Source organism: Takifugu flavidus, chromosome 21 (genome assembly GCF_003711565.1).
Source record: "Takifugu flavidus isolate HTHZ2018 chromosome 21, ASM371156v2, whole genome shotgun sequence".
NCBI lineage: Eukaryota > Metazoa > Chordata > Actinopteri > Tetraodontiformes > Tetraodontidae > Takifugu > Takifugu flavidus.
In genome coordinates this window covers 3,707,100-3,731,690 of record NC_079540.1, presented here as the reverse complement: position 1 = coordinate 3,731,690, position 24,591 = coordinate 3,707,100, and the positions used below count along the sequence as shown (strand labels likewise).

The following is a 24,591-nucleotide window of genomic DNA, read 5'->3' as shown; positions in this document are numbered from 1 at the left end:
TTCAGGACATGTGTTGAGCATTCAACTACTATTTGTACAGGTAGACCCTTGGTAGACTGAATACACTCAAAGACCTCATGGAAGGTCCCAGAGTCCTAAATTGTACAGTGAACCTTTTTTTCTCCTCTTTATGACCATCAAACCAGTCTTTAACAATATTTTTTGCCCCTCCTACAATACCTTCCTCTGATTTACTGGTTTTGGCCGATAAAATTAAGCTCCAAACACCTAAAAAGCAACTGTAAAATTACCCATCTGTGAAAAAAATGTCCCTGTTTGTTATAGTGGTAAAGTCCATGGTATTTAATTTTAGGAAATGAAGTCAGCTAAAAAAATCATAAAGCCACCATCCAATTTCCTCCATTATTTTGTGTCTGCAAAATAACATTAATACGCTGGCACCATGGCGTGTGTAGAAGCAACGTGGTCCAGAGTCTGGTCTGCTCCAATGGACCTGAACACAACCCATTCCATCTGTTGGGCCAGCAGGCCAAATCAAGTGGTCTTTATTAAACTCGTTTTGATGGATTCACCCCTGGCCTCCCCCACAGTGATCCATTGCCTGTCCAGCCTTTGGAGGTTGTAATAAACGTGTTTACCAGTGGGGCGAGTTTATGCAAGCTGTGTGTGTGTGTGTGTGTGTGTGTCCTCCTGCTGTTCAGGGACATTTTACACATTTAAGATGATACTACAGATCAAGTTAATAAATTAGTCAAAATGAGAAGCAAAAAATCAACTGGCCTCTCCATCCTGCATTTAACAGCTTCTTCCTTCCTAATCCACCTTTTTTTCTCTGTTTGCAGCACATCCTGTGTATTTCATCACCAACATCATCGCTATCAGCATATTATTGATGGAGTTTAGGTCCCAGATGTTCTTCATTCATAAAATGGCTTTAAGAGAGGCATGATTGGAAAGAATTAGGTGTGGTTCATGTCGTAAAGACGTCAAATACTAATTTCTGCTGTTGTTGCTGCCCGTCATTGTGCCTTTGTTTTCTAATAGTTGACCATTGAAGATCCTGTAATCGGCTAATCTGTCGGAATGTTTGTGGATTAGACAACACGGGACTCTGGCAGTTCAGTGGTAGAACAAATACCTTTACTCCTGTGTTACTTTAATTGCTTCTTTGGCCGTCAGGTTCTGGGTTTTTGTAAAGTTACCTAGAGACCATCCTAATTGTGACAGATACCATATAAATTAAGATTAATTGAATAAAAATAGATGCCATACTTGAATATTAATATGAGAAATGGATAAGGTCCCATTTTGTGGATTTGAATTTATGTTGACTCTAATCAAATTCATCACTGACAAAAAATATAGCTAAGTATACATTTATATGATTATGATTAGATTTTGTGAGAGCAATATCTCATTTTTGCAAGTGTCCACTGCTGAAGGCTGCTGAAGCCTCCAAGATGTCCAAAGACTATTCTCCCAAACTGTACGTTTTCTTCCCTATCTGTTTTATTTGATCTGAGGTTTTATGCCTCATCTGACGTCAGGCCTCTTGAAATTGGCCGGGCGCACCATCATGGTCGTCATCGTCGCCATCAGATTGGGACCTTTCCAGTAGTACCACTTAATGCCGCTGTAGCGCACCGCGCTGGTCGAGCTGGGGTAGAAAACGCCGTTCAGATTGGAGGGGCCACACGCCTCAAACCACCATCCTGCAGAAGAAACGCATCCAACAGTTGATGGGAAGCGACTTGAGTTCAATTCAAGCTCATGAATCGCGGCATCCAAACGAACAGCAGAAACTTTAAACTGCCGCAGAGGGAAAATGATCACGTTTATGGGGTTGGAGGAGTGTTTAACAAGATCTGGCTTCAGACGCGGTCTTTGCCGGGCCAACATACCTCCAGAAGCCAGCTGGGCGCACCTGCAGGTGCAGCGGTCGTTGTCTCTGTCCTTGGTGCTGAACTGGGTGCCGGAATGGGCGAGGCTGCTAATCCGGCCGGCCGTGCCGCTGTAGTTCTCAGCGTGAAGACTGCATTGTGTATAAAAGAGAAGACCTTCAACTTGTGTCCAGGTGTACATGCGTGGACCGGAGGAAAAGGTTCCTGCTTCCACCCAACTTCCAGAAAAAAAAACATTAAAAACTCAGTGTGCAAGTCAAGAACTTCTTGATGGCAACTGGAGCAGGTATAGCTCCGTGACATCCGTCTTGCCTTAGGTGGCTGAGAATGTAATCTTATCTGAAGCATCACAACATGGTTGTGCTCATCAACAATCCAGTCACTGATTGTTTAGTACCCGAGGATAAAAAAGCGATAAGGGAGGTAAAACGGCACCTAATGCGGTGAGAATAACTTTGTCTCACTGAAGCTGCGTAGGAGACAGTTTGCAGCTTACCTTTTCGCGACTTTTTCGCTCTTGTCTGATGCACCTCTGGGTATAACTGAACGGGATTTGCAGAGGAAACAATAGAGAGCTTCTTAAGTAGGCCGCCGTGCCACGTGCCTCCTTGTTGCGCTCGGTTGTCATTTAGAGTTTGTGGAGACGGTTCTACTGCGGTTACCCTAAAAAAACTTACTGCCACCAGACACTCGGCAATGCCACAATATCTCCTTTGTTATGAAAGATTGATACGGCAGCACACCTAAAGAACACATCCCTTTTTCCCTCCATGCCGCATCCCATCAGGAAGTATCTGTGTTCAATGCTCGTGTCATTGCTGCCCAGTATGGGAGCAAAGGAACCCGACCCCTTCCTCAGCCCCGTTACCCTTTCTCATCAGTACGCGACTCCCTCTCCAACCCCGACGTTCTCCCCTTCATGGCTGATGTGCGGTAAGGACTAAATGAAGGGCCCTCATCTGGAATATTGAGGAGTTTGCAGGGCAGAGGAGGGATCATGGGAGGAGAGCTGGAAAAGGGGGAGCAGGATGAAGGTGGAGTGATGATGCTGCAGCAGAGATGGTGATGGTGTGTGTGTGTGTGTGTGTGTGTGTGTGTGTGGCAGGGGGGATGGTGGAGTCAGCCAGATTGTCTTCCATTCTTTTTTATTAGACTATTGAAATGATTAATCTGCTTTGTAACTCCCAACTGATTGTGAAATGGAAGTCTTTTTTATGAGATCTTATAGTTCAAATAACAGATTTATTAGTAATGAGGGGATGATTTATCAAGATCTTTTTCAGTTTGGCACCGATACCTTTCACCAAAACTTCCCGAAACAGTAAGGACTTTTTTGTGTTGGTGATGGTGGAAAACGTTTCACTCTAATGGCGATTCTGGCTCGTGACAAGGCGCTCTGTCATGCTGATGATTAATGCGTGAATAACTGGGCTGAGTTTGAGCTGAGATCCAGCTGTGGGAACGCGGCTGATGGCGAGGATTGTTTGGGCTGGCCGACTGTAGCGCATCGCGGTTCCAACGTGGGAGTCGTAACACGAACCCCCAGAAGAAGCCGCTGCTGGCCCGCAGTGAACTCGAAGCACAGAACATGTCAGAGGTAGCACGATTGATCCTGCTCATTTAGCCTAAGAGGAGTCGTGAGATGTCAGTTCTATCACCTTAACTGCATGGAAAAACTTCAAACAGGCACAATTTGCTGCACTTTTACACATTTTTTTTCCTATTTTAGACGACCTGCAGTTTGATTTGACGTGTCTCTGATCCGCCGTCCAAATTTATTTGAAATCAGGTTTTTTAAGACCTGGGATTGAATCACCTACATGACACCACAGGCAATCAACATCTCCTGGGGATGAGAATCAATATCAAAAATGGACTCTGATGAAAACTGCTCCCCTGCTGAGCTCAACTTTTTAAATGAGGGACTCAAATTGGCCCCCGTGGTTCTTGAGCTGCAGCCCACAAGGTTAAGAGTGGCTACATATGTGAGAAAATGGTGCCAAGACTGGGCCTAATTGCTGCTGTCCTGTCATCACACACCCAAATGATAAGGTGTCACAGCAGTGATGGCACATTAAACAGCTTTTAATAAAACACTTCAAATTAAAGACCTTCTTGTGGCTTGACTTCTCACCAAAACTCGTGACTCAGAATGACAAAGCACCGATTTAATTATTCAAACATGGAATATTGAACAAAGCAATAAATAGACGAAACAACATTATTGTGAAATTGAACAGCTTCACCTGTAGTTGTTCTCTTCTCCATCTATGTAGAAGTGCTCGTAATGTGAGAAAGCTTCGTCTCCCTCTCGGTCTTTGAGCTGGATATGCAGGCTGTATTCTTTGGAGTTGGTCAGCTTGTGGATGATATCATTCCCGAGCCAGTGTTCCCCAGAGGGCTCACCGAAACCCTGCATTTAACGAAAAATAAATTAGATTAAATTAAAAAAAATCTCTCTCTGTGTTTAGACCAAATATTAAAATAGCTTCTCTTTAAAAAAATAAATAAATTGTATTATTTTATTAATGTAGATGTATTAATATGTTTTGCTAGCAATGCTTGTCAGCTCACTTTTATTTGCTTTAACAATTTAACTCAAAGCTCACAATGACGGTAGCCTCCATAGGCTACATTCTGTTTACATCATCTCAACAAAAGATGACCAAAAATAAATATAACTGAAAAACCAGAAAAGGGTAAGCTATTTTGAAAGTAAAATTGAATACCAAAGCTAAAGATTGAGATTTCCATTTTGGCCAAATAAACTGGGAAAAAAACACTGAAATTATAAGGAAAATAATAATTGTTAATTTACTGAAAAATATACATTGTAATAAGTGCAACAAGCAGACAACTCCCTTCATTCACACATTATAAAAGCTAAACTGCTAATTCAACATTAGACCAGCATCATTTGGCAAACATTGTTCTCCATGTTTCCCTCTACTTTTCCGTTGTGTGGCTTTACGGAGCTGTCAGACTCCGTTATTGGTCTTAAGTGAGAATGATTTCCAACCGAGCTCTTTAGAGCATTCATCAGGATTGGCTGCAACAGTTGAACACACTGAGAATATAGACAAGCAGGCGATGAAGCATTTAGTGCATATGTTATCTGCCATCTCTGGGATTCCTGTGCTCCTTAACACTGACTGGAGCCAAATATTTGTCAACCCCGTGTAAAAATATGGTTCTCCTGTTTATTGTTTATGCTTTTTTCCCCCTCCGGATGGTTAACAGAGAATTGTTTTCTCTGTTGTGCAGAAAGAACATATATTTTGTTGAGAAAAGTGTCATGAAAGGGAAAAAACAGACCTGTTTGGTGCATCGCTTTAGATCCAGTTCCATTAATCACCTCTAATTTCCCTTTGCAGGAAACCTTTTGGAGCTTAAACGTAGGTGTTTTGCAGCTCCCCGTGCATGTATGTGTGTGTCAGTGGAGCGTGCGGGAGTATAAAAAGAACAAGAGCAGGTGCAAAAACATGGTCGGTGGTGGAGAACATAAGGGCAGCCAAGTGCAACAACCGCTGGTCACCAGGGATCACAGTATCTAGTATCCCACGGTTTCCCCCTGCCAAACCACCCGCGGGTCATTATTGAAACCTCCTGTCCAGTTCTGCAGAGCTGATCCGTTTACTACCTGCGCTGATACCGACGCGCCTGGCTCACCGTTTTATAGTCCCTCCACCCACGGTGGAAGTCAACTGAGCCGTTTCCCCGAAACTGCAGCACTGTCCAGCCGCCCCCTCCAGTCTTCATGTCACAGAATACCTGTGAAAAGGAGAGGATAGCAAAATAGGAACAACCTCAGAACCTCTAACTGAAACTGTCAGTGGTGTATTGAAGCCATAGCTACCCCCTTTCTGTTGTATTTAGACCAGAAAAAATATACACCCGTGATTTACAAGCAGAAGGAAACACGTCTGATGTGCATATTGGAGTCTGCAGGAAAGGAGTGGGTGTGGTGGTGTTGTGTCGAGCATGCAATGCACTGATGCGAACCAGGTGGGAGAAAGAATGGGCATGTTGTCTCTTCCCCTTTTGGCTGCGTCTGTCTTAATCAGAGCTTTTTCCGCCCATTTTAGATTTTCAAGACCACATGGTTTTAGTAGCCGTCTCTGAAAGTGATTATTGCAAGAATAGTTTAACCAGGTGTCTCACACAGGTTTTGACTGCATCCTTCAGGCCCTTTCACCATTTGTACATGTTTAGCATGAAGAATCCGGCGTTTTACACATTGATGATTCTCTGGCACATTTAAAAATGCTCCGGCCTCAAGGTGCAAATAAAACTGCTGAGACTTTAAATAGATCTTCTCAGTTTGCCTCATTTGCTGAATGTGGCTGTTGCTCCATATCAGCCCAGATCATTTATGCAAGTCTGAATTCATCTTCATCACTGTTAGGCAGCATGTTGGTGCCAAACCCAATCATAATTACAAAATGTGTGAAAGCAAAACAAAAATCTCTTCTGGGCCTGCATGTTGTCATTAAATAGATGGCCTCAATGAAATATAAGAGGGAGGTAATGCGCATACATCTGTACATTTATGTTTTTGTCTTCCATCCAACACTCTGGCTGGTTCCAAAATACAGCATTTAATATTGGCCCCCGCTTGTTTTCTGCCACCCAGAGCCTCAGCCCTGCTAGAATTGGATGGCACAGATTAAAAGCAGCGGAGCACCGGCTTCCGTCAGCGGGAGAGTACGCCGGCCGCAGCCTGGCAGGAAACACATGGCAACAATGCTTAACACCTGGCTGCCTTGCACACAGGAAATGAGGGGGAAGAAGCGGAGAAAGCTGAGAGGCGATGGTGCGAACCAGAGAACGAGAGTGTAAATGGTGAACCGCAGTTCAGGATTCGTGGGACTCTCTCTGTGGTTCAGAGACGGAACAGAACGAGTGGTAAACCGTCACCAGAGGGCCCGCCTAAACTTTCTCTGCACTCACCAAAACCTGCGAGGTGGAACATTCAGATTAGCTTATCTCTCAGTGACCTAGCGTGGCACTACATCTGTACTAGAACCCCCCCCCACCCCTGCAAGTTAGCATTACATCACACTAGTTTGCCCTCATTGTGTTTACTGAGACTTCCTCCCGAAAAAAAAGAATGTGAATGTCACCGTGAGGCATTTATGTGTGTAAGCATGACCACGCGGAGGCCGGGTGAAGTGGAGGGATTCCAGTGGCGAATGTATTTAGTGTCACAGTCGGTTAGACGATATTTGTGAGAAAAGGTCAACAACCTTCAAAGCGCTGTGACTACCTTGACAGTTTGGGTGGAGTTGGGGAGGCGTATGGTATACACGCCATTGTCCGTCGCTCCGGATTGCAAGAGCTCCGCACAGTCCCTGAAAGTGAGCAGGTCCCCACTGGGCACACTGGAGATTTCTGGCATCATAAAGCATTGCAATGGGGTGTTCACACATATTCCATAGTCCAGCTTTGGCTTGTTTTTAACATATGTGAATGCACATATAGCTTATATGTTCAGTCTGGTTTGAATGTAAACTTGTTCTAGGTGACATTTTATACCCCTGATTAGTTCAAATACTGTCAATCATGGTACCACACATGAGTGCAGTTTATCATTCTGGGCTTTAAACATGTTGGATAGTCTTACCTTTGCAGTTGTTCACCATGGCGAGCAGCTGCTGCACAGTATCCATGAGGGCGGCCTGCTGTCTTTGCATCAAGGTGCTGTTGCGCACGGAGCTGCCCACCTCAGCCTGGAGCTGACTGACTGTGTGACTCTGCCTCTGCACGAGCTCTTGGAGCTGCTCTTTCTCGCTCTCCAGTCCCCGCAGCTCCCTCCCATACTGAGCCTCCAGCCCTAACAATCTCTGCTCCAGAAAGCTAGCAGAAAACAGAGGGTAAAAGAAAAAAAATTGAAATGCTCATCCATATTCAGGCTCGTCAAATAAGACATCTCAACTGAATTACACTGCGGTTGGCTTCCTATAACCTATAGGATACTATATATTCTATACTGCTGCTAAAGGTTTCCATCAAAGGTCATGGACAGGCAGAATCTCGCTTCATCTTGTGTTCTTAACCACTTTATCCCTTTTGGGGTCACAGGAAGAGTACACAGGAATCCCACCTGGAATGAGTCATTCAGCTCAATGCAGTTATTGCGTCTAAAGAAAATCTCTTGCTGGCTGAAGTTCCAAAGAAAAAAGTCACTCAGGGTCTCCTCTGCATGGTAGAAGTTGTACGAAGTTCAAATTTACATAATGAAGACTATTTTGTAGAGAGGTTATTTCAGGAATGATAACAGCTGCAAAGAAGAAGCCCCCACAGATGAGGCGGCGTGCTTTAGCTTTTCAGTCACAACCATGAGGCCACAATCTCACGGACGCCTCCAAATGAAGGTCGTAAATCTCTCCTGTCTGATTTTTATGGCTTTGACTAAAGACTGTGCTGCAGTTATTTATTAGAACAATACTGCCCACAAATTGAACAAGCTACTTTTAGCCTCTGTGCAAAGGCAGCTACAGCACAGCACTAAATGTGAAGCCTCCATCTCCCACTTTAATTGGTAACTCAGTCTGGAAGGGAAACTGGTTGAATTCAAATCATTATTCATTCGATTTTAATTTCATATTGGCGTCGTGTAACACACTCTGGCAAACAAGTTGCTCACCATTATACAGCAGAGCAGTGGGGCTGTCAAAGCAGAATCATTGACAATACATGGCGTTCAGGATCAGACGGAACAATTAAACTGAAACTCTGAAAATGTCCAACTTCCTGCCTATAGTATTTTCAATATAATGCTTGTGAAAACAAGCATGCCTCTGTGCTCTCCTACGGTTGGCTGCACTTCAGAAACTGGCTAAATGCCCTCGAGGAACAGCAGCAGCAGCCCCTCCCACACCGCCACAGTACACTTTCTTTTTGACTTCTATCCAACAGCTACTCCGCTGTGAAGCCGCTGCGACCTTTTTCGACTCCACCATTTAGCCTCGCAAACACACGCGCTCGTTTATTTTCACGGCGGTGCCAAATCAAGGACTTGAAGGACGGGGCCAAAGGTCAGAGCAGGGGCCACATGTGTCGCGGGTTGTGGGAAGAGGCGACGCATTCGCAGATTCACAGTTGATAGCGATGGTTGCCATGGTAACCAAGGAGCTGCAATAATTAAAAGCAGCCCCTCCTTTCATGCTGCCCAGCATCCTGTCGGTGACCCCGGCTGGCCTTGACATGACCTCATGTTCCGAAAGAGGAGAATAGGAAACCCCTCCCAGTATGCACTGCCCAGTAATTGCCATCCACACACTTATCTGACACAATATACATTGTAACGCACCTTTGACCGTTCTTTCAACTAAATGGTTGGCATAATGAAAAGGAGCCATTTGAAATCACTCTATTGAAGTCAATATTTTGGCAGCTCATCTCAAGGAGCTTTTTCCTGAAAAATACACATGCTTTTGTGCGGAGTCAGCAGGGCATTTCCTGCTACATTCCCACGTTTATTCTGAAAACAGCTTCCTCCGTCTTTGCTGTCGTCACTGTATTGAGACGGACAAATAAGAGCTCGATGATTGTGCTGCAGGCTGGACGGGACAGACAATCAGAGCTAGAAATGATCGATGACAGGCAGATGATCCCCGACAGAATTTGGTCACTTGAGTTTTTTCTTACCTGTTTTTCTCACTGAGGCGCGAAATCTCCTGAGTCTGCTCGAGAATGTGCTTCTCCAGCCGGTTGGTGAGCAGCGAGTACTCCAGCAGTTGGATCTCCAGGCGACTCGTCTGGTTTAACACCTACGGAGCGAACAGGGGGATTGAGTGTATCCCAGGTGCTGCAGGTCGAGGAACAGTTTGTTCTTGATTACTGACGATCACACTCATTTAGAATATTTAGCACATCACAGGGGTCGAATGCTCTGTTTTGGATGTTGCTATGGAAAAACTTGGCAACGCTGATTACAGTAAACTCACAACTAAATGGCTCTGATGTTTGTTCAGATTGGAGTTCCACATCAGGTCTGATGAGAGAATAACACCACGGGCCCATAAAGGCCTGATCTGTAATAACAGCTTTGTGCCAGCAGCTAAGTCCCGTCCGTGTTGTGCCGCTGAGTCCTATATTTTAATTGGCTTATTGTCAGACGCTCTACACATAGTGTCAATCACAGCCAGCAGCTCCAACCACTACAAACATTTCCTGCCGCTTTTGGACTTCAATTATTCAATTATTTCCCTGTTTTGTGATCTCTGCCCCAACTTGCCTGGGTCTCCACGTCTGTCAGTTTGCGGGTCTGCTCTGCTGATTGGCTCAGGAGATTGGTTCCCATCTCCAGCATGGCAGCTGTCTGGGTGTGCACTGCAGTTCTCTTTATTTCCTCCATCCCGGAGCGCACGTTCTCTTGGATGAAGTTCTCCAGCTGCACAGAGCACAAGCAGGCCGTGAATGTTGTCAGTTGTTGCAGACTTCAGACCTCCCTCATCGTCCCTGCTCCGCAAGTAACAGTTATGATGTCCGCCTCCATGCGCAGCCGTTACAGACCTCACCGTGTCACGTAGAGCCAAACACTGCAGCCCAGTGGATATGTTGTTTTGGTCGTCTCAAGCATAAATAAATAATGATGTGTACAGGGGGAGGTGTCTCAGAGGGATTTATAAAACTAATCACACGCTGACCTGACATTTGTGTGAGTCATGAAGTCAGAAAAATACATATAAAATCATTACATGTTGCAGCAGTGACATAAAAACAGCATCTGGAGGAGAAATTAGCTTTTCGCCAACATGAGCGCGTGTGTTTGTGTGTGTGTGTCCTTCAGAGGGTTTTAGCTTGTGGAATGCAATAAAGCAAACTAGAATATCACACATTTCCACTGGGAGATCAGTCTTATTAAACCCCGCAAACAGGAAATTAAGCCTCTGAGGAGAAAGCATTCAAACCGATTCACCTAATGAGTGGCAATTCACAAAAATCGAAGAGTCTTCAAATGAGAGTACAATTATGCTTTTCCCCACTGCAGCTGCACATTTCAGTGATGAATGAGATTATGGTAATATGCTGCCACAGGAGAGGGTTTTTCTTCAATACTAAAAAAAGAAAATATTGATCCAAGTGGACAAATAGAGGCGGGTTACCGGTTAACTTGTTTGCCTCTTTGTAATTGTTTTTTTCACTGAATTTCGTAATCTTTCCTCTCTCCTTCTTGCTCTGTAATTCAAACTTTCTAGGACTTTCGAGGCAAAAATATAAAACCGTAGTAAGCGATGTAATGTATCCATGTGTCCGTCATGTATGCTGTCACCATTTCATCAACCCAGCAGCATCTGTGCCAAAAATTGGTTCTTCAGGACTCTGTTAGAATCTGTAGATGATTAAATGATTAGTCATGTTTTAATGTAATTACCCTCACTTCAGTGATGCAATTTGTTTAACTCTCTTGAGCACTAAACTTGAGAATTAGAGTGCCCTTTCGCTTCAAAGATCTGGTTCTTCAAAGATCTGAAGAATGGGTTCTCCATTTTTTAGGAGCTTCTCCACCATTGAGAGACGGGCCACATTTAAAATATATAGGAGAGAATAAAGAAGACGCCTCTGAAACGTTCAGCTATATGTTTTTTAGGCCTAATTAATAAAAGTGATGGGGTACATTCTTTTATCTTAACAGATCAGAAAAGTGTCACAGTTTCCCCCAGAAACGCATGCCGACGTGCCTTTTATCAACCCCTCAGGGCAGCAGAGGGCAAATGGAATTGCATGTGGGGGGGCTCGTGTTGCAGGGCAGGGTGTAAGAAAAGGAAACAAACTGCTGGTTTCTTCTCGGAAAGACCAAAGAAGGAATCTGAAAACATCAGTCACGTTGCGCAGTACATGCGATTCCTCTGGAGAACACGCCGATTAGAGTGCAAGCTGCTGCACTTCTTTCAGAGGCTTTAGGTGGCGGGCTCACAGGAGACGTCTTGCCATCCAAGAGGAGCTTTCAGTGAAAGTGTGTAAATTTTCAGAGACTTGCCAAAACACCCACTCGCTTTAAGCTCCTCCAGATACACATCAGTAGATCCTCAAAAAGTTTGTGGAGAATAAGACTTTATGTTCTCCACAAGGTCCTGAAGATATTTGGTATTTGGGGTGAGAGGTCAATACTCCCTCATGACTCTCTTTTATTGTTCAGGGTACTATGCTATTGTGAAAACTGGAATAATCAGAAATCACCTCTCATTGCTTTACATAAATTTATCTAAATAGATGGACTTGAAACAGCATATCTTTCCACCATTCAAGAAATAAATCACTTGTGTTGTATTCAGGAACTTGTATGTGACACGTTTGCTCACCTGGGTCTGGCTTGTGTCTCATAAACTGCATGAATGGGCCGCGCGACTGAGAGACGGCACTATCACTTCCTTCTCCCATCTCACACATAAATGGGGTCTCATGGGATGTTTCTCATGGAAGCTAGGCCACTGATTCATAGACTGAGCATCAGACAGGGCATGCACAGGGGAAATGAGTGTGTGTTTTCGTACAAGGCCTTCTGAATGGTGCCGAAGAAGCATGAGCAATAGTGACAAAGAGTCTGAGATGTGACAGTTGACAACTCAAGGTGTGAGGCGAGAAGCATTCGTCATCCCTAAGGTGTCACACAGTCCAAGGAAGAGGAGATAGATGGAGTGGAAAGGAGCGGCAGGTGAATGCTTACTCTTTCAGAAAAACGAGCAACTTTGTGTTGAGTGAGAGCGAAAGTTAGAGGGAAGTGACCGGAGAGCAACTTTTCTATTCATGAAACATCTTCAAATGCTGTAATCTAACCAACATGTTGCTCTCAAGCAGCCAATGTAAACACTTTTCCCAAACTCTTAGGACTGCACTGAGGATTTAGTGTACTCTAAATACTCTATGATGTAGACAAGACTAGTGAGTGATGGCAAACCCTTCCAACTGCTTAGTATCGGGCCTTTTCCGGTTGACCTTCAGGATCAAATATACAGATGATTTAGCTAGCAGCAAACTTGAATTATGATTGCTTTGTTAAGGGCTTTGGTTAGAATTTGAGTCTGGATCACGTTTACATGCAAAAATAGATGCACAATGTTAACTGAGCACTTTATACATCCCGTTTGGCATGATTTCACCTGTACAAAGATGTCCAGTTTTAGACCAGTGCACTAACATGACTAACAAAGTGGCATGTATACACTCTCTGTCAGTCTGGTCTAGGCAGTGGTCCAAACACTTGGTTCTGCCCTGAGCAAAGAAAACTAAATTGTGACTTTCTCTCTAAAGAACATCATTCATACTTGGTGACCTGTGGGGATTAAGCATATAGCAAGTTCAGAGTTTGATTTGAGCAAACTTATTTCATCTTGTCTTTCCTCCCTTACATGCAACTGGGAGTTCTGCCATCTCACTACTCTGAAATAGAAACACATTCATGTGTGAGCCAGCAAAGCGTTAGAGCCAGATAAAACAAACATCCAGGAAATCCCAGCTAGAGTGTATCAATGACAAAAGATGGTCAACCGATGTTATTTCGTTGATATTGATTGCGTTCAGTCATTTTGTGAATCTCTGTTGAACCAATTGATGACACAAGTGATGTTTTTGTTCCACCGTACAGCCTTATTACCTTCTGTAACCACTGGGTGTTATTCTCCATGGCAGTTTCCAGACTCTCCAACTTCCGCTCCTGCCAAGAAGGCCTCTCCTTTGGGGTCCTTTCCGCCGTTGATTGACTCGCGTCAGTTGATGCTTCTGGAGGCGAGTCCCTTTGGAGGGTGTTGCTGACCCGAAAGTCATTTGAGGGTCGGCAGTGGTCCACCTCTGGGAGGATGAACGTGTAGCTGCAGGGGCCGTGCTGCATGCGGTGCTGTTGGCGGTCTGAGCCAATGACAGAAGACAACAGAAAGGCCAGGTAGGCAACGTTCAAGGCCGGCATGCGGAACATGTCAAGGGGGGAGGGAGAGAGAATAAAACGTGAGGAAGGGAAGAGATTTCTCCTCCTTGCAGATCAAAGATGTGTCGAGTGAGTTTTGCCTCTTCTTAAAGTGGCCCTAAACTCTCTGACTTTCTACTCTAATATTGGTTATCGCTTGTTGCTGTTGCCTCTTCTTATTTATGTCTTTGATGGGTACTCCTCTTTCTTGTATCCATGAGTCTTCTTCATCCCAAGTGCTTCTCCTTCTCTTGAAGACTGACAAGAAAACAGACACAGGAAAAGAAGATGGTGTCCTGTTGTATCTCCAGCCCTCGGATCAGTCCAGGAAACCATCAGCAAACTTTGTTCCAGCCATTTTTTTCAAAATTTAAAAAAGCTCTTCTCTGACTCCTCTCAAAGCTGCTGGTGGGTTCCATGCAATGGTTCAGAGGAGAGGGAAAGGAAAGGCTGGAATGGAGAGTAGACCAGCCCATTTGAGGATGTCAGCTGGAGAGGTAGAGCTCTTCAAGTAGAGAAAGAGAGGGAGGGAGAGAGAGAGAGAGAAGGGGAGGTGGTGAACCTCTTGACTCACACATCTCAAAGCACTCACCCACCCTTCCCTCTTTCATTCTCTTCCTCACACTTGCAGTACTTTTGTCCGCAGAAGTTACAAAAGGAAGCTAGGAAATGCACATTTTAAGCTTACTGTTCACAGGAATGTCAGAAGACATGAGAGAAATAAAATTTGCCGTCATATTGCATTTAAAGGTTTGCATTTAATAGTTTAGAAAAAAAGGTGATTTGAAATCTAACCAGTGACAAAATGCTAATATAAAAGCCACATATTTTCTTAAATGTGACAAATATGTTATTTTCCTATTTCATTTGTTCTTGGAGTTGAATTCTTAGTGTTGAAGATTTATTTAATTGAAGACTTGTGGTCGGAGCTCCCCTGCAGCCGAGCTGATTCATGCATCAGTCATTGTTGGTGAAACCCACTGGTGTTATGATTGGAATAAGTGGAATTTTTATACCCCGCCTCTCTTCTTGGCACAGAGAATTATAAAAAAAATCAGCGGGAGCTTGGATGAAGCGAAAATTGTTGCTCTTTTAGATGCTGATTGACAGTAGGAGATAGCTGACTTCACCGGGTGTCTGTGTCTGTGGAGTCACACATATATTCAGCAGATCTGCTTTTCCACTTGCTTTATTTCTAATATATTTAGCAAACATAACTACTGTTTTATGACAGATCCTAAATGTCTTTCTTATCTCCTGCTGTGCTGTAAAACCCTCACACAACAGCGCAGTCTCTCTTGCTTTCATTGCAACCTCTCTCTTCTCGCTATCCTCCTGTGTACGTGATCACGTATTACAGGGCCGGGACCAGCTGAAACCTTATACTTCCTTGATTGATCGTACAGAAAAATATTTTCTTATTTTTTCACCATCTCCATGCTGTATAAAACAGCAGTTCTCAACGTATATGACTTTCACGGAGGCTTAACCTTCATCTCAACAGCACGCACACATTCCATGCCGCCACTGTTGTGTGGACACTAATGACCAGGCTGCTTTTAACACCAGTGTGTGGCCCCATCGCTCAGTGTAGCAATGAGCTGGATCTATAGAGATACGCATTAGGGGACCTCACATATATGTGTGCAACAGTTGTTCAGTTTACTTTAGTTCATGCAATGCAATGCGTAAATGAAGGAAGAAAAGAGAGAAAACTGAAATACCGGACTCTTTTGAAAGTCCTGTGTGTTTATTTTTTGGGAAGCAGGGAAGATTACACCATGGACGACGGTCAGGTCCACCCCTGGATGAGTCGCCATTTCATCGCAAGGACCTATATGAGCATTTGTGGCTTCGGAACCTTGCTCAAGGGTACCTTGGGTGCTCTGAAGGTGTTCTGGTAACCCTCCTCAACCACCAGAACGCCGTCCATGTTTTTTCTGTACTGGGGCTGGAACCAAGAACCCTCCACCTCTCAGCACAGTCCCCATCATATTAAGTGACCACCCCCAACATGTTTTTATTGCCATTTATTTTAATTAAACAATAAGCTATTCAGGTTAAGTATCAGCTCCGTTTAATAATCTATTCACAGAAGATTTGGGGCACTGAGGCTGTTTTTGATGCCCCAGGATAAAATTGTGCAGGGTTTCAAAATATATATAAGTATTGATTTGCAAACTCACTGACACTGTAATATCTTTGCGGGCAAATCATGCATTGCTGTTGAACTCTTGGACTTTTGCAGAGAATAAAAACAGCACATGCCCATGTTATTGCACTTTTTACATCGAAAAAAAGACAGAAAAATTGCTGTTGTCCTTTTTTGACAAAGGATGGGCATCAGTAGAAAGAAAACAAGAAAGGATTAAGATGACCTGTGGAATATTGATGAGGATGGCTCGATCAAACCGTCTAAAGTCCATCGTGCAGCCAGATGCACACCGTAAGTCATGCCAATGTTTAACTGCTGGTTCTCTTTTCAGATATGCAAATGGGGGTAACTAAAGGTGATAAGTAGGTGCTGCTCTCTCCGTGAACCCTCCAGCATTACTTATGGACTGGACCTCCCAGAAGGAAGATCCAGAGGGAGATAGAAGGTTGGGAAGAGTGTGAGTAGGAGTGTGACCCCCGAATCAAGTCCCATCGGCAGCACCGAATTGTGCAAGTGAAACCCCGACTCCTCCATTGCCACCCCATCCAGCCATCAGTCTTGTTTTTATCACAGTGGCTGTTGCGTTTACTGTCTCCTATCAGACTGAGGTATGTCCAGTTGATCCCCACAGGTCTGGACCAGTCAGACAGAAAGATTTCAAGGTGACACCTACTCTCCTCTCTGTTCAGTACAGGAGTGGCGGCTGGGTTTCATCCAACTCTCCATCACCCAACCCAGACCCTTGAGAAAAGCACGAAAAGAAAGAAGGCCACATTTGTGTACAGCAATAAGAGGAAAAGAAAGAAAGGTCAATATTTTTTCTTAGATTAGACGTCAAGCTTCTGTGCTGTGAACAGCAGCATGGGACTCATCACTCAACAAGGCAATCAAAGGGTTCCTCCTGGGAAGGTCGTAAACACCAGAGAGACTTGGATTCTTTTCAGAAAATGACTCGTCTTGTCTGAACACTCAAGAGCCCATTTCTATCTCCTCTACCCTGACCGCCACTCGTGCACGACCTTCTGCATAAAATCTATTTGTTCACAGAGCCAAATCAAAGAAAAATGAGAAGTACCTTACTCGGACTGGCCCGTGTCCATCTACGAAGGCTTAATAATGAGGACGATAACAACGATGATGACGTTTTCAGGATTCGGTCCTCTCCTGTTGTTTCTGGAGGAAAAGGCCTAAGAGGCAACTGAGAAGTCCCAGGGGAACCGCAACGAAAACAAAAATCTGCATTAGACGAACTTAAATGAACCATTTCTGACAGACCAAAGAGTCAAGCTCTGTTACGGACAGTGTTCATAAAAGACACGTGGGACATCTTTTGCACTAACATGACACAAATCACTTGAGGGAATGTGGCGGCACAATTGAAGCCGATGGACACTGGCAGATAAGACTGTTATAACTCACTTGTCATGGAGAGCAACTCACTCAGACCCTTCTTTTACAGTGCACACAATCACACTCGTTTCTTTGGAGACTAAACAAACAGAAAAGCAGCATGTTCCTCATTCCCGATACTGCGTTGCTTTTCCTCTTTTGACCTGGCAATAAAAAAAGTCTCTCCGAGAAATTCCTGCTTTTAAAAAAAAAGGGCGGGGGGGGAGTCAATCATTTGCTTTAAATCCAACCATGAACAAAGACACAGACAAATGGGCACTGGGGAAATAACAGAATTCATCTCAACCATTCAGCGTAATTGCAGGAAGGTGCTTTCAGAGTCAGCCAACCACTCTGCATAGACAATTTAACATCCCCAATAAAGCAGGAACCTTCGCAAATGGGTCCTAAGCTGTGTCTTTTTTTCTCTTGTTGACAAGTCTGGTTTGACAGGAGGGGGTATGATTTCTTTTTTATATTTCTTTTTGAATATTTCGCAATCTGAGGTAGTTTTGCTGACATTCTGCTGTGGTTTGCTATACAAGAACTTTCTGTTATGCAGCCCAGTTACTCAAAGGAGGAGTCTGTTGTAAAGTACTGTTTGCAGCTTGGGTAATGACATGAAAACTAGGTAAATAAACACTGACATGGTCAAAAACCGATTAACATTTTACCGTTGATTGACTTGTTCCCCTTTTTTTTATACCCCCTTTGATTCCGCAGGTTCCGTAAAGCCTCCTAATGCGCTTCATATGTGTTTTTACTCTCTGCCGTGAGTACATGCACATGAAGGCACCTTCCTTGTTTTGTAGTGGGATTAGGTAATACAACAGATTTTATGGATGAAATGCATATTGGAAGCAGCTGCTGTCCGTCTTCGCATCACCGCCGTTATTTGCAGACAGTCAGGAAGCCAGCCACGATACTCAATGGTTGCTACCTTCCAACCAAATAAAAGACATATGGATCCACAATCGAGTCTCTTTCAGTGAACAAGATTTTAGGGATCTGGGGCAATGCCATGCTGTTGCAGAGTCAGACTACAACCATCTAGAAACACATGTTAATGCTTTGCGAAGCGCTATTAATGTCACAAACATTCAAAGAGAAGCAGGGAAGCGTGTAGGCAGCTTTACAAACACGGAATATGTGTACACTTGCTTTATGTGGACCATATGTAGCTAGCATGACTTTTGACTCCTTCATACATTCGCTTTCATGAACAGCACCTGCGTGCAGTTTACCACTGTGCTGATTTAAAGCCTGCGGGTATTATTGCACATTCTACATGTGCCAGATCATTTGTTTCATGTTTTATTATTTTTAAATTTTGCCCCACTTTTAAATGATAGGGTGAAGATATACTTTTAAGGATAATGTAGAAAAATGCTGTATACACTTTTATAAATATGCTTTTATGCTGCGTCATGTTTTTATCCGTTTGCAGCCTTTGACTTCATGGGAGCAGGATAATTTGTTTTGTTTTTGACAGCGTCAATGCGTCGAAATTTCACCTTCACATAGGATATAAGCATTCCTGGAAACACTATAGTGGAGACAGGGGTTGGGAATTTTTTGGCAGACTATATATGGAAATAATGCCTAATGCATAGTGGGTCAGTAATAGCTGAGATGGGAGGCAATAGAGATGGTTTCACAGCATATAAAACAATTATGTGACTGGACTCCAACCAAGTGAGTGACGCATAATGGTGATGAATCTGACATGTTGATGAGGCATACATTATACTGGATCTCCAGGAGACACGAGGGTTTACTGCAGGTGGGTCAATGCCAGAAAACATGGGTCCAAATTAGGTTTTTGCAGATCCATTAGAACATTCAGCATAAGCGTTAGATGATATGTTGTCAGCTTAGATTCCTCAATATTATACATTGTTCAGGCAGCCAGTTAGCATTTCGAAACGAGTTGTCAGCAAGTCAATGAGTTCCTCATGAATATCGGAACTGATGTTGTCAGTCAGGATTAAATAGAATCTGTGGTAGAATGAAGAAGGACCATATCAAGGAGGGGCCTGGTTGATAAAAAAGCATCATCAATCAAAAAAAGACATTTAGGTTGCATAAAATGAAATTAACATAATTTTAGCAACCTGAAGACAAACTGACTCTCTTTATTTTATCAGTTTGGCATATTTAATGTGCATCTTGCCCCTGATTACCTGATGCTGCTACTGGCATCCATCCATGGAAACACAAACTGGGACAATATATAATTTTCCAAATTGAACAACACTATTCAGTATAAAGGCAGTTGTGGATAATTAATTCTGACACAAACACACAGGAAAATGTTGAGTGAATCCCACTTGTGTCTTTTTTGCAATGTGTTAGTCACTGGGCCATGCAACAGGTTAAAATTTGATTTGTCGTGGAAAATAGAGATAATGCAACATAGTGTACGTTTTTTGCTGTCTGTTACTAAAATTGCTGTGATTAACTTTGAGTAAGTAAAACAACAGCAAGGGTGTAAACACAAATCACTGACCCAGAAACCATGCGGATTGTCATAAATCACGCCGAGCATGTACAGAGAAAGCATGTTTCACTGATTGGAGTAATACAATGCGGGTCCCCACAGACGGTTTCAGTCATGCATTATGGATGGGAAAATGTCTCCAAAATGTCAATAACAAATATAGAGTGCAGCAGCTCCATAAAATGGAAGCTTACGAATGCAATTGAGTTGAACAGTAAAAAAAAAATAAAAGGGAATAATGAGGACGTTATAGCAGTGGGCATGTAAAGCACAAATCTGACAGGTCTTGGAATGCAGGATCAAGCTAGGGATTCAGCAGAAGGGCAAATGACTTCTGTTTTACTGCTACTCTGTTTGATCCGTCTTTGTAAGATGAGAAACAGCAAGAGTCACCTTAAATCCTAAAAATAATTGAAAAAACAAACACAATTTTGGATTAATAACACACATATTTGGTATATTATGCCATCAAGATCATCCTGTAATGTGTTATTGCCTCTGCAGCAGGATTGAATTACTCTTTAATTTCAAGCTGCAGCCTTCATGTCACGCGGGGCTTTTGAGCAAAGCATGTCGTTTGGGGACTGTTGCTTTACTGCATCTCTTTTAACACTTTAAAACAGCAGCGTAAAATCTGGGTCACCTCAGCAGAAACAAAACAATGTGTTTACAAGGTGCTTTTGAGCCTGATGGTTTCCAACTGCGCCCTATTTGTCTGCTGTAGCTTTATATCTGCCATTATAAAGTAATCACTTGCAATTGAAAAGTTGGACTGGACACCCTCGATTTGTAGCGGGCCCAGGCGACTAAACCAGCTGCTCCTGTTTTTCTCTGACGGGTCTCAACCTGCTATGATATTTTTCCAACATTGATTTTTTGTTTGGTCAGAAGGTGAAACTTAAGACTTTCCCAGCTGGAACTTAAATCAGCAGTGATACTGATCTAACGCATGGCTTCGCATTGTCTACAGGAATGTGCAGTTGTGATATTGTCTGACTTTTGTAAAATCCTGATGGATTTACTGTGTGTGTGTGTGTGTGTGTGTGTGTGTGCGTGTGTGCCCGCACGTGTTGAATATGCTGCACTTTGAGGACAAGGATGCAAATTAGTGCAAGTCAAGGACATTTGGGAATGTGAGGACTCCTCCAAAATTCAAGCACTGTTTGATGGTGAAAGTTAGAATTCAGTTGTGGCTTGAGTGAGACACTTTGTCTTTTGATGTTTAGAATAAGGGGCTATAAAATGAACAATTTCAATTAGGATCCTTAAAAAAGAAAACCTGTGTATGTTTGTACATCAAGAGAACTGTGATTGGCTTAAGATGACCTAATACAACAAAAGAGGCATGAAGCAGTGCCTGTACTTGGGTATGTTTTCATTTGACAATCTTTTTCATTGTCCATCTTGATAGGAGTTATCTGAATTGTTATCAACATCTTTTAGAAAGATGATGTGGAAGCTTGGATTATCTTTTCATTGAGGAATATCACAAACAATATTACACATCAATGTTGTGTTCATTTTAAAGTATAATTCAATTGTATGTTTTGCTATGGTGGGAACTTGTATTTACAGACTATTATCATGATGCTCCTGTGCACGTCATGAAAAATGAGTTCCAATTATCATAAGCATAGCAACCATAGGAATTACATTTTTCCAAATTATTTGCAGGCAGTTTAGGATAACATGTTTTCTAAAATTGTTTTGCATTTTGTCAATTCCGTGTTTTTATCCTTAAATTGCTGTTGGTTTATCTTTATTACCCCATATGTCCAACCCCACATGTAAACACAACAAATAGACAGTAACCAACTACGGTGTATCTCCTGGAGGCAGCTCTTGCATCAACCACAGGCCACATTCCTGGACAGTTTGGAGCCATTGTTGTAATTCTGACTCATTTTATGTGCTGGATTTTTTTTCTTTTTTTTTTTTTTTTTTTTACTGTGCAACACTTCTCAAAACCATGCTAAATATCTACTTTTGATTCAGATATAATTAATGCAAGTTGACAGCTTCTATGTGGCAGACGGCCCAGCAATTTAGCACAAAGTTTTAAAGAGGCATATATTTCTTGGAGGATTGCAAAGGAAATATTTACTGATGGCACGCTGCCCACAGTCAGTGGTGCATTCTGTTATAGAGGTTTTTAATGAGGAAAGAAAAATGTCTCATAACATGGTAACACACTAGGCTGCAAAGAATAGGGCTCATTGTGCCTTAATGCTTTAAGTTAATCTTCTAAAACCTTCTGCAGCCTTTTGTGGTGCTGAGCATTTTAAAGAGTTTGGTTTTCGGGATCTTTAAAAGTGAACAAAACAATTACTTAGATCACATTTCTCCAACATAAGATGAATGGTATACTTGCCATTGGGTAACATACTTCCTGTTTTAAATACTCCAGAAACAAGACACAACCATCCTTGTTCTGATCACCAAAAGTATATGAATGGACATGGACATGTCTTTAACTTATGTCGCTATTTTTTTTTTAACTTTTTGAATAATTTCTCAAGTTTGGAATTTGTGACTTTGGAGATCATAGAGGATTTACAGAGCTCAGGCTAATGCTGCATCACCTTCTTGGGCCAGAACTTTTCATTGCCAGAGAAGTTAAATCTCTTTCAGGGAACAAAGCTTAGGATGCAGCTACAGAGCGTCGCTTTCGTGTCAGCTAATGAGATCATCTCATATGCTAGCCAACGCAAACACGCTCAAGCTAACATTCCTTTCAGTGTGTTCGGGTAGCATGGTAGCTTGCAGCGGCTACATCAGGAAGTCATTAAGGATCTAAGTCGCCGAGATAAATGAAGGCACGGCAATGAAAAGCGGGCGCAAATGTTCTCTGTCTTACCACACACACACCATAAACGTCTCCATCTTCTCAATCCCCTCAAGTTTGAACGTGGAGCGCATTTAAGAGGAAAAGAGGAGCCACAAAACAGCTTAATGAATGAATATGTTTCACACTAATATCCTCTGCCTGTGTGCCATCAAAATGTCAGCATGTACCTCTCCTCCCTCTGCTCTGTCTATATATATGGTGTCTTTTCAATGGAAGTCATGGCACGGCGTGTTCCCACAGGAGGGGGGGTCTCAAACCCTGCTGGATTTCTAATGACCTGCTCTGTTATCACCTTGCTGCTACTTCTTGCACCTGCACTCAAGAATAACATTTACCCTGTCTGTCTTCCTTATAGTGTGTGTGTGTGTGTGTGTGTGTGTGGTGTGTGTGTGTGTGTGTGAGAGAGAGAGAGAGAGTGAATGTTGTGACTGTATTGATGACTTCCAGCCCCTCACCAGGTGTCTTATGACAGAAGAAGCATGTGCAAAACTCTTTCCCAGGAAACAATGGGGCAGAGAACTGCAACGCTTTAATATTTTAATTAAATCAGAAATAATTAAGCAGCTTCATGCATTGACAAACCTGTGCGTGTGTGTCTCCACACACTTTCTGTTTATTCTTCCAATTCATGCTATAGCAGATCCTAATCACGCTCGTGCATGATCTGAAGGTGCATGGCCATCACGTGTTGAGGTTGTGGTTGGGTGGTGTGTTGCCTCCTGCGTCGGTCACCCAGTTCCAGTTGGTAAACAAGACGCGGATGGTTTTCAGCACATATAAATTAAAGCTGGGTCGTATTTCCCTGCAAATTTAAACATGAGCGGGGAGAAACAGGCCGGGAGGGAACGATTCAGAGGAGCCGAGCGGACTGGGAAGAGGCCGGTGTTTTTCCTTGTATTGTTTCTGACATCTGACGGAGGCTGGGGATTCATTTATAATGAGAAAGACAACACTTGGATCACGAGTCTCTTCAAATTTCACCCACGAGAAGATCCGAACAATGCGGTTTTTGGATACAGGCGCATTTTCGTGCATTTGAAATGTGATTCGTTCTCAGAGGGTTTGACAGTTTGCTGCGAGAGAGCTGGGCTAAATAAAATATCCGCTGTAGGGTTTTCTTTTTTTGGTCAGAATAGCATTACTGTCGGGTCAGTGAGGTTTATCAGACAGCTTTCTGAAAGACCTTTTTGTTTTTTCTAGCCAATCTTTTCCAGTGAAATTAATGAAATCATACCCAGCAGTAAGGTGGCGGATGGCAGCCATCTTGTCTCGTCAGCGCTATGGCAGCGACATAATCATCCTTAGCTCCATAAGTGTACACCAGTAAATGAAATAAATGGGATTCACCCGCCGAAAACAATTTTGACACCACACAGTTTTTCAGCTCGTTATAACACTACCTCCAGGATTAGCTTAGCAATAAAGAAAACTGCACTTAGGGGTTGGAAGGCAGTCAATTTCCATCTTAAAATCCGCTCACCGGCTCCTTTTCATTGCCCCCGTGTGCCACTTAGATCAATGACACACCGCCCCAAAGGGTTAATGAGATCTAAACCGAGTTCTCCCTGGATGTGGCGGTTTTCAGAAGCTCAAAGGAAGTGACTCGCGCACATTGCCAGGAAACATTTCATCATCTAGATTTGCCAGATCTTGCTGACGCTCTCACTTCTCCAATATGGCTTTTGAGGAGGTGGCACTGAGACCATCACTTCCCGCTTCACTGGGGCTGAATGAATTAGCAGTGTCATCAGCGAGCACTCGCCGGGCCCACACGACCTGATTTCAGAAATGCGGGAGCATGTTTAATGAACGACAAATGTGGAATCTGGTTTCGGAGATGAGACAAATTTGTTGCACGTTTTGTTTTGTTACTGAAACATGACAACAGTGGCGGGAACCACCGTCACGCACATCTGCTGCCCATTGTCGACA

The 24,591-nt window shown here is 43.2% G+C and overlaps 1 protein-coding gene and 1 long non-coding RNA gene across 2 annotated transcripts; one reads left to right on the top strand and one right to left on the bottom strand.

Moving 5' to 3' along the window:
• Window positions 1–468: 468 nt before the first annotated feature.
• Window positions 469–14,220, bottom strand: angpt2b (angiopoietin 2b). The gene is made up of 9 exons (XM_057020440.1): window positions 13,462–14,220; window positions 10,102–10,257; window positions 9,513–9,634; window positions 7,486–7,718; window positions 7,129–7,253; window positions 5,532–5,633; window positions 4,109–4,275; window positions 1,863–1,993; window positions 469–1,673 (listed from the first exon to the last, which is right to left on the bottom strand). Exons 1-9 carry the CDS (start codon window positions 13,777–13,779, stop codon window positions 1,495–1,497), a joined length of 1,533 nt encoding a protein of 510 aa, XP_056876420.1. The 5' UTR covers window positions 13,780–14,220; the 3' UTR covers window positions 469–1,494.
• Window positions 14,221–14,241: 21 nt separating this feature from the next.
• On the top strand, window positions 14,242–17,989 carry LOC130518100 (uncharacterized). Its single transcript, XR_008947934.1, has 2 exons — window positions 14,242–16,530; window positions 16,612–17,989. It is a non-coding gene; the product is annotated as an uncharacterized LOC130518100 (long non-coding RNA).
• The last annotated feature ends 6,602 nt before the right edge of the window (window positions 17,990–24,591 follow it).

Excerpts from the sequence above, each read along its gene's own strand:
- angpt2b (XM_057020440.1), bottom strand. The coding sequence starts at position 13,779 with ATGTTCCGCATGCCGGCCTTGAACGTTGCCTACCTGGCCTTTCTGTTG. Across the intron at positions 9,635-10,101 it reads TGACAGACGTGGAGACCCAG|GTGTTAAACCAGACGAGTCG; the intron begins GCAAGTTGGGGC and ends TTCGCTCCGTAG. Across the intron at positions 7,719-9,512 it reads CGCCTCAGTGAGAAAAACAG|CTTTCTGGAGCAGAGATTGT; the intron begins GTAAGAAAAAAC and ends GTTTTCTGCTAG.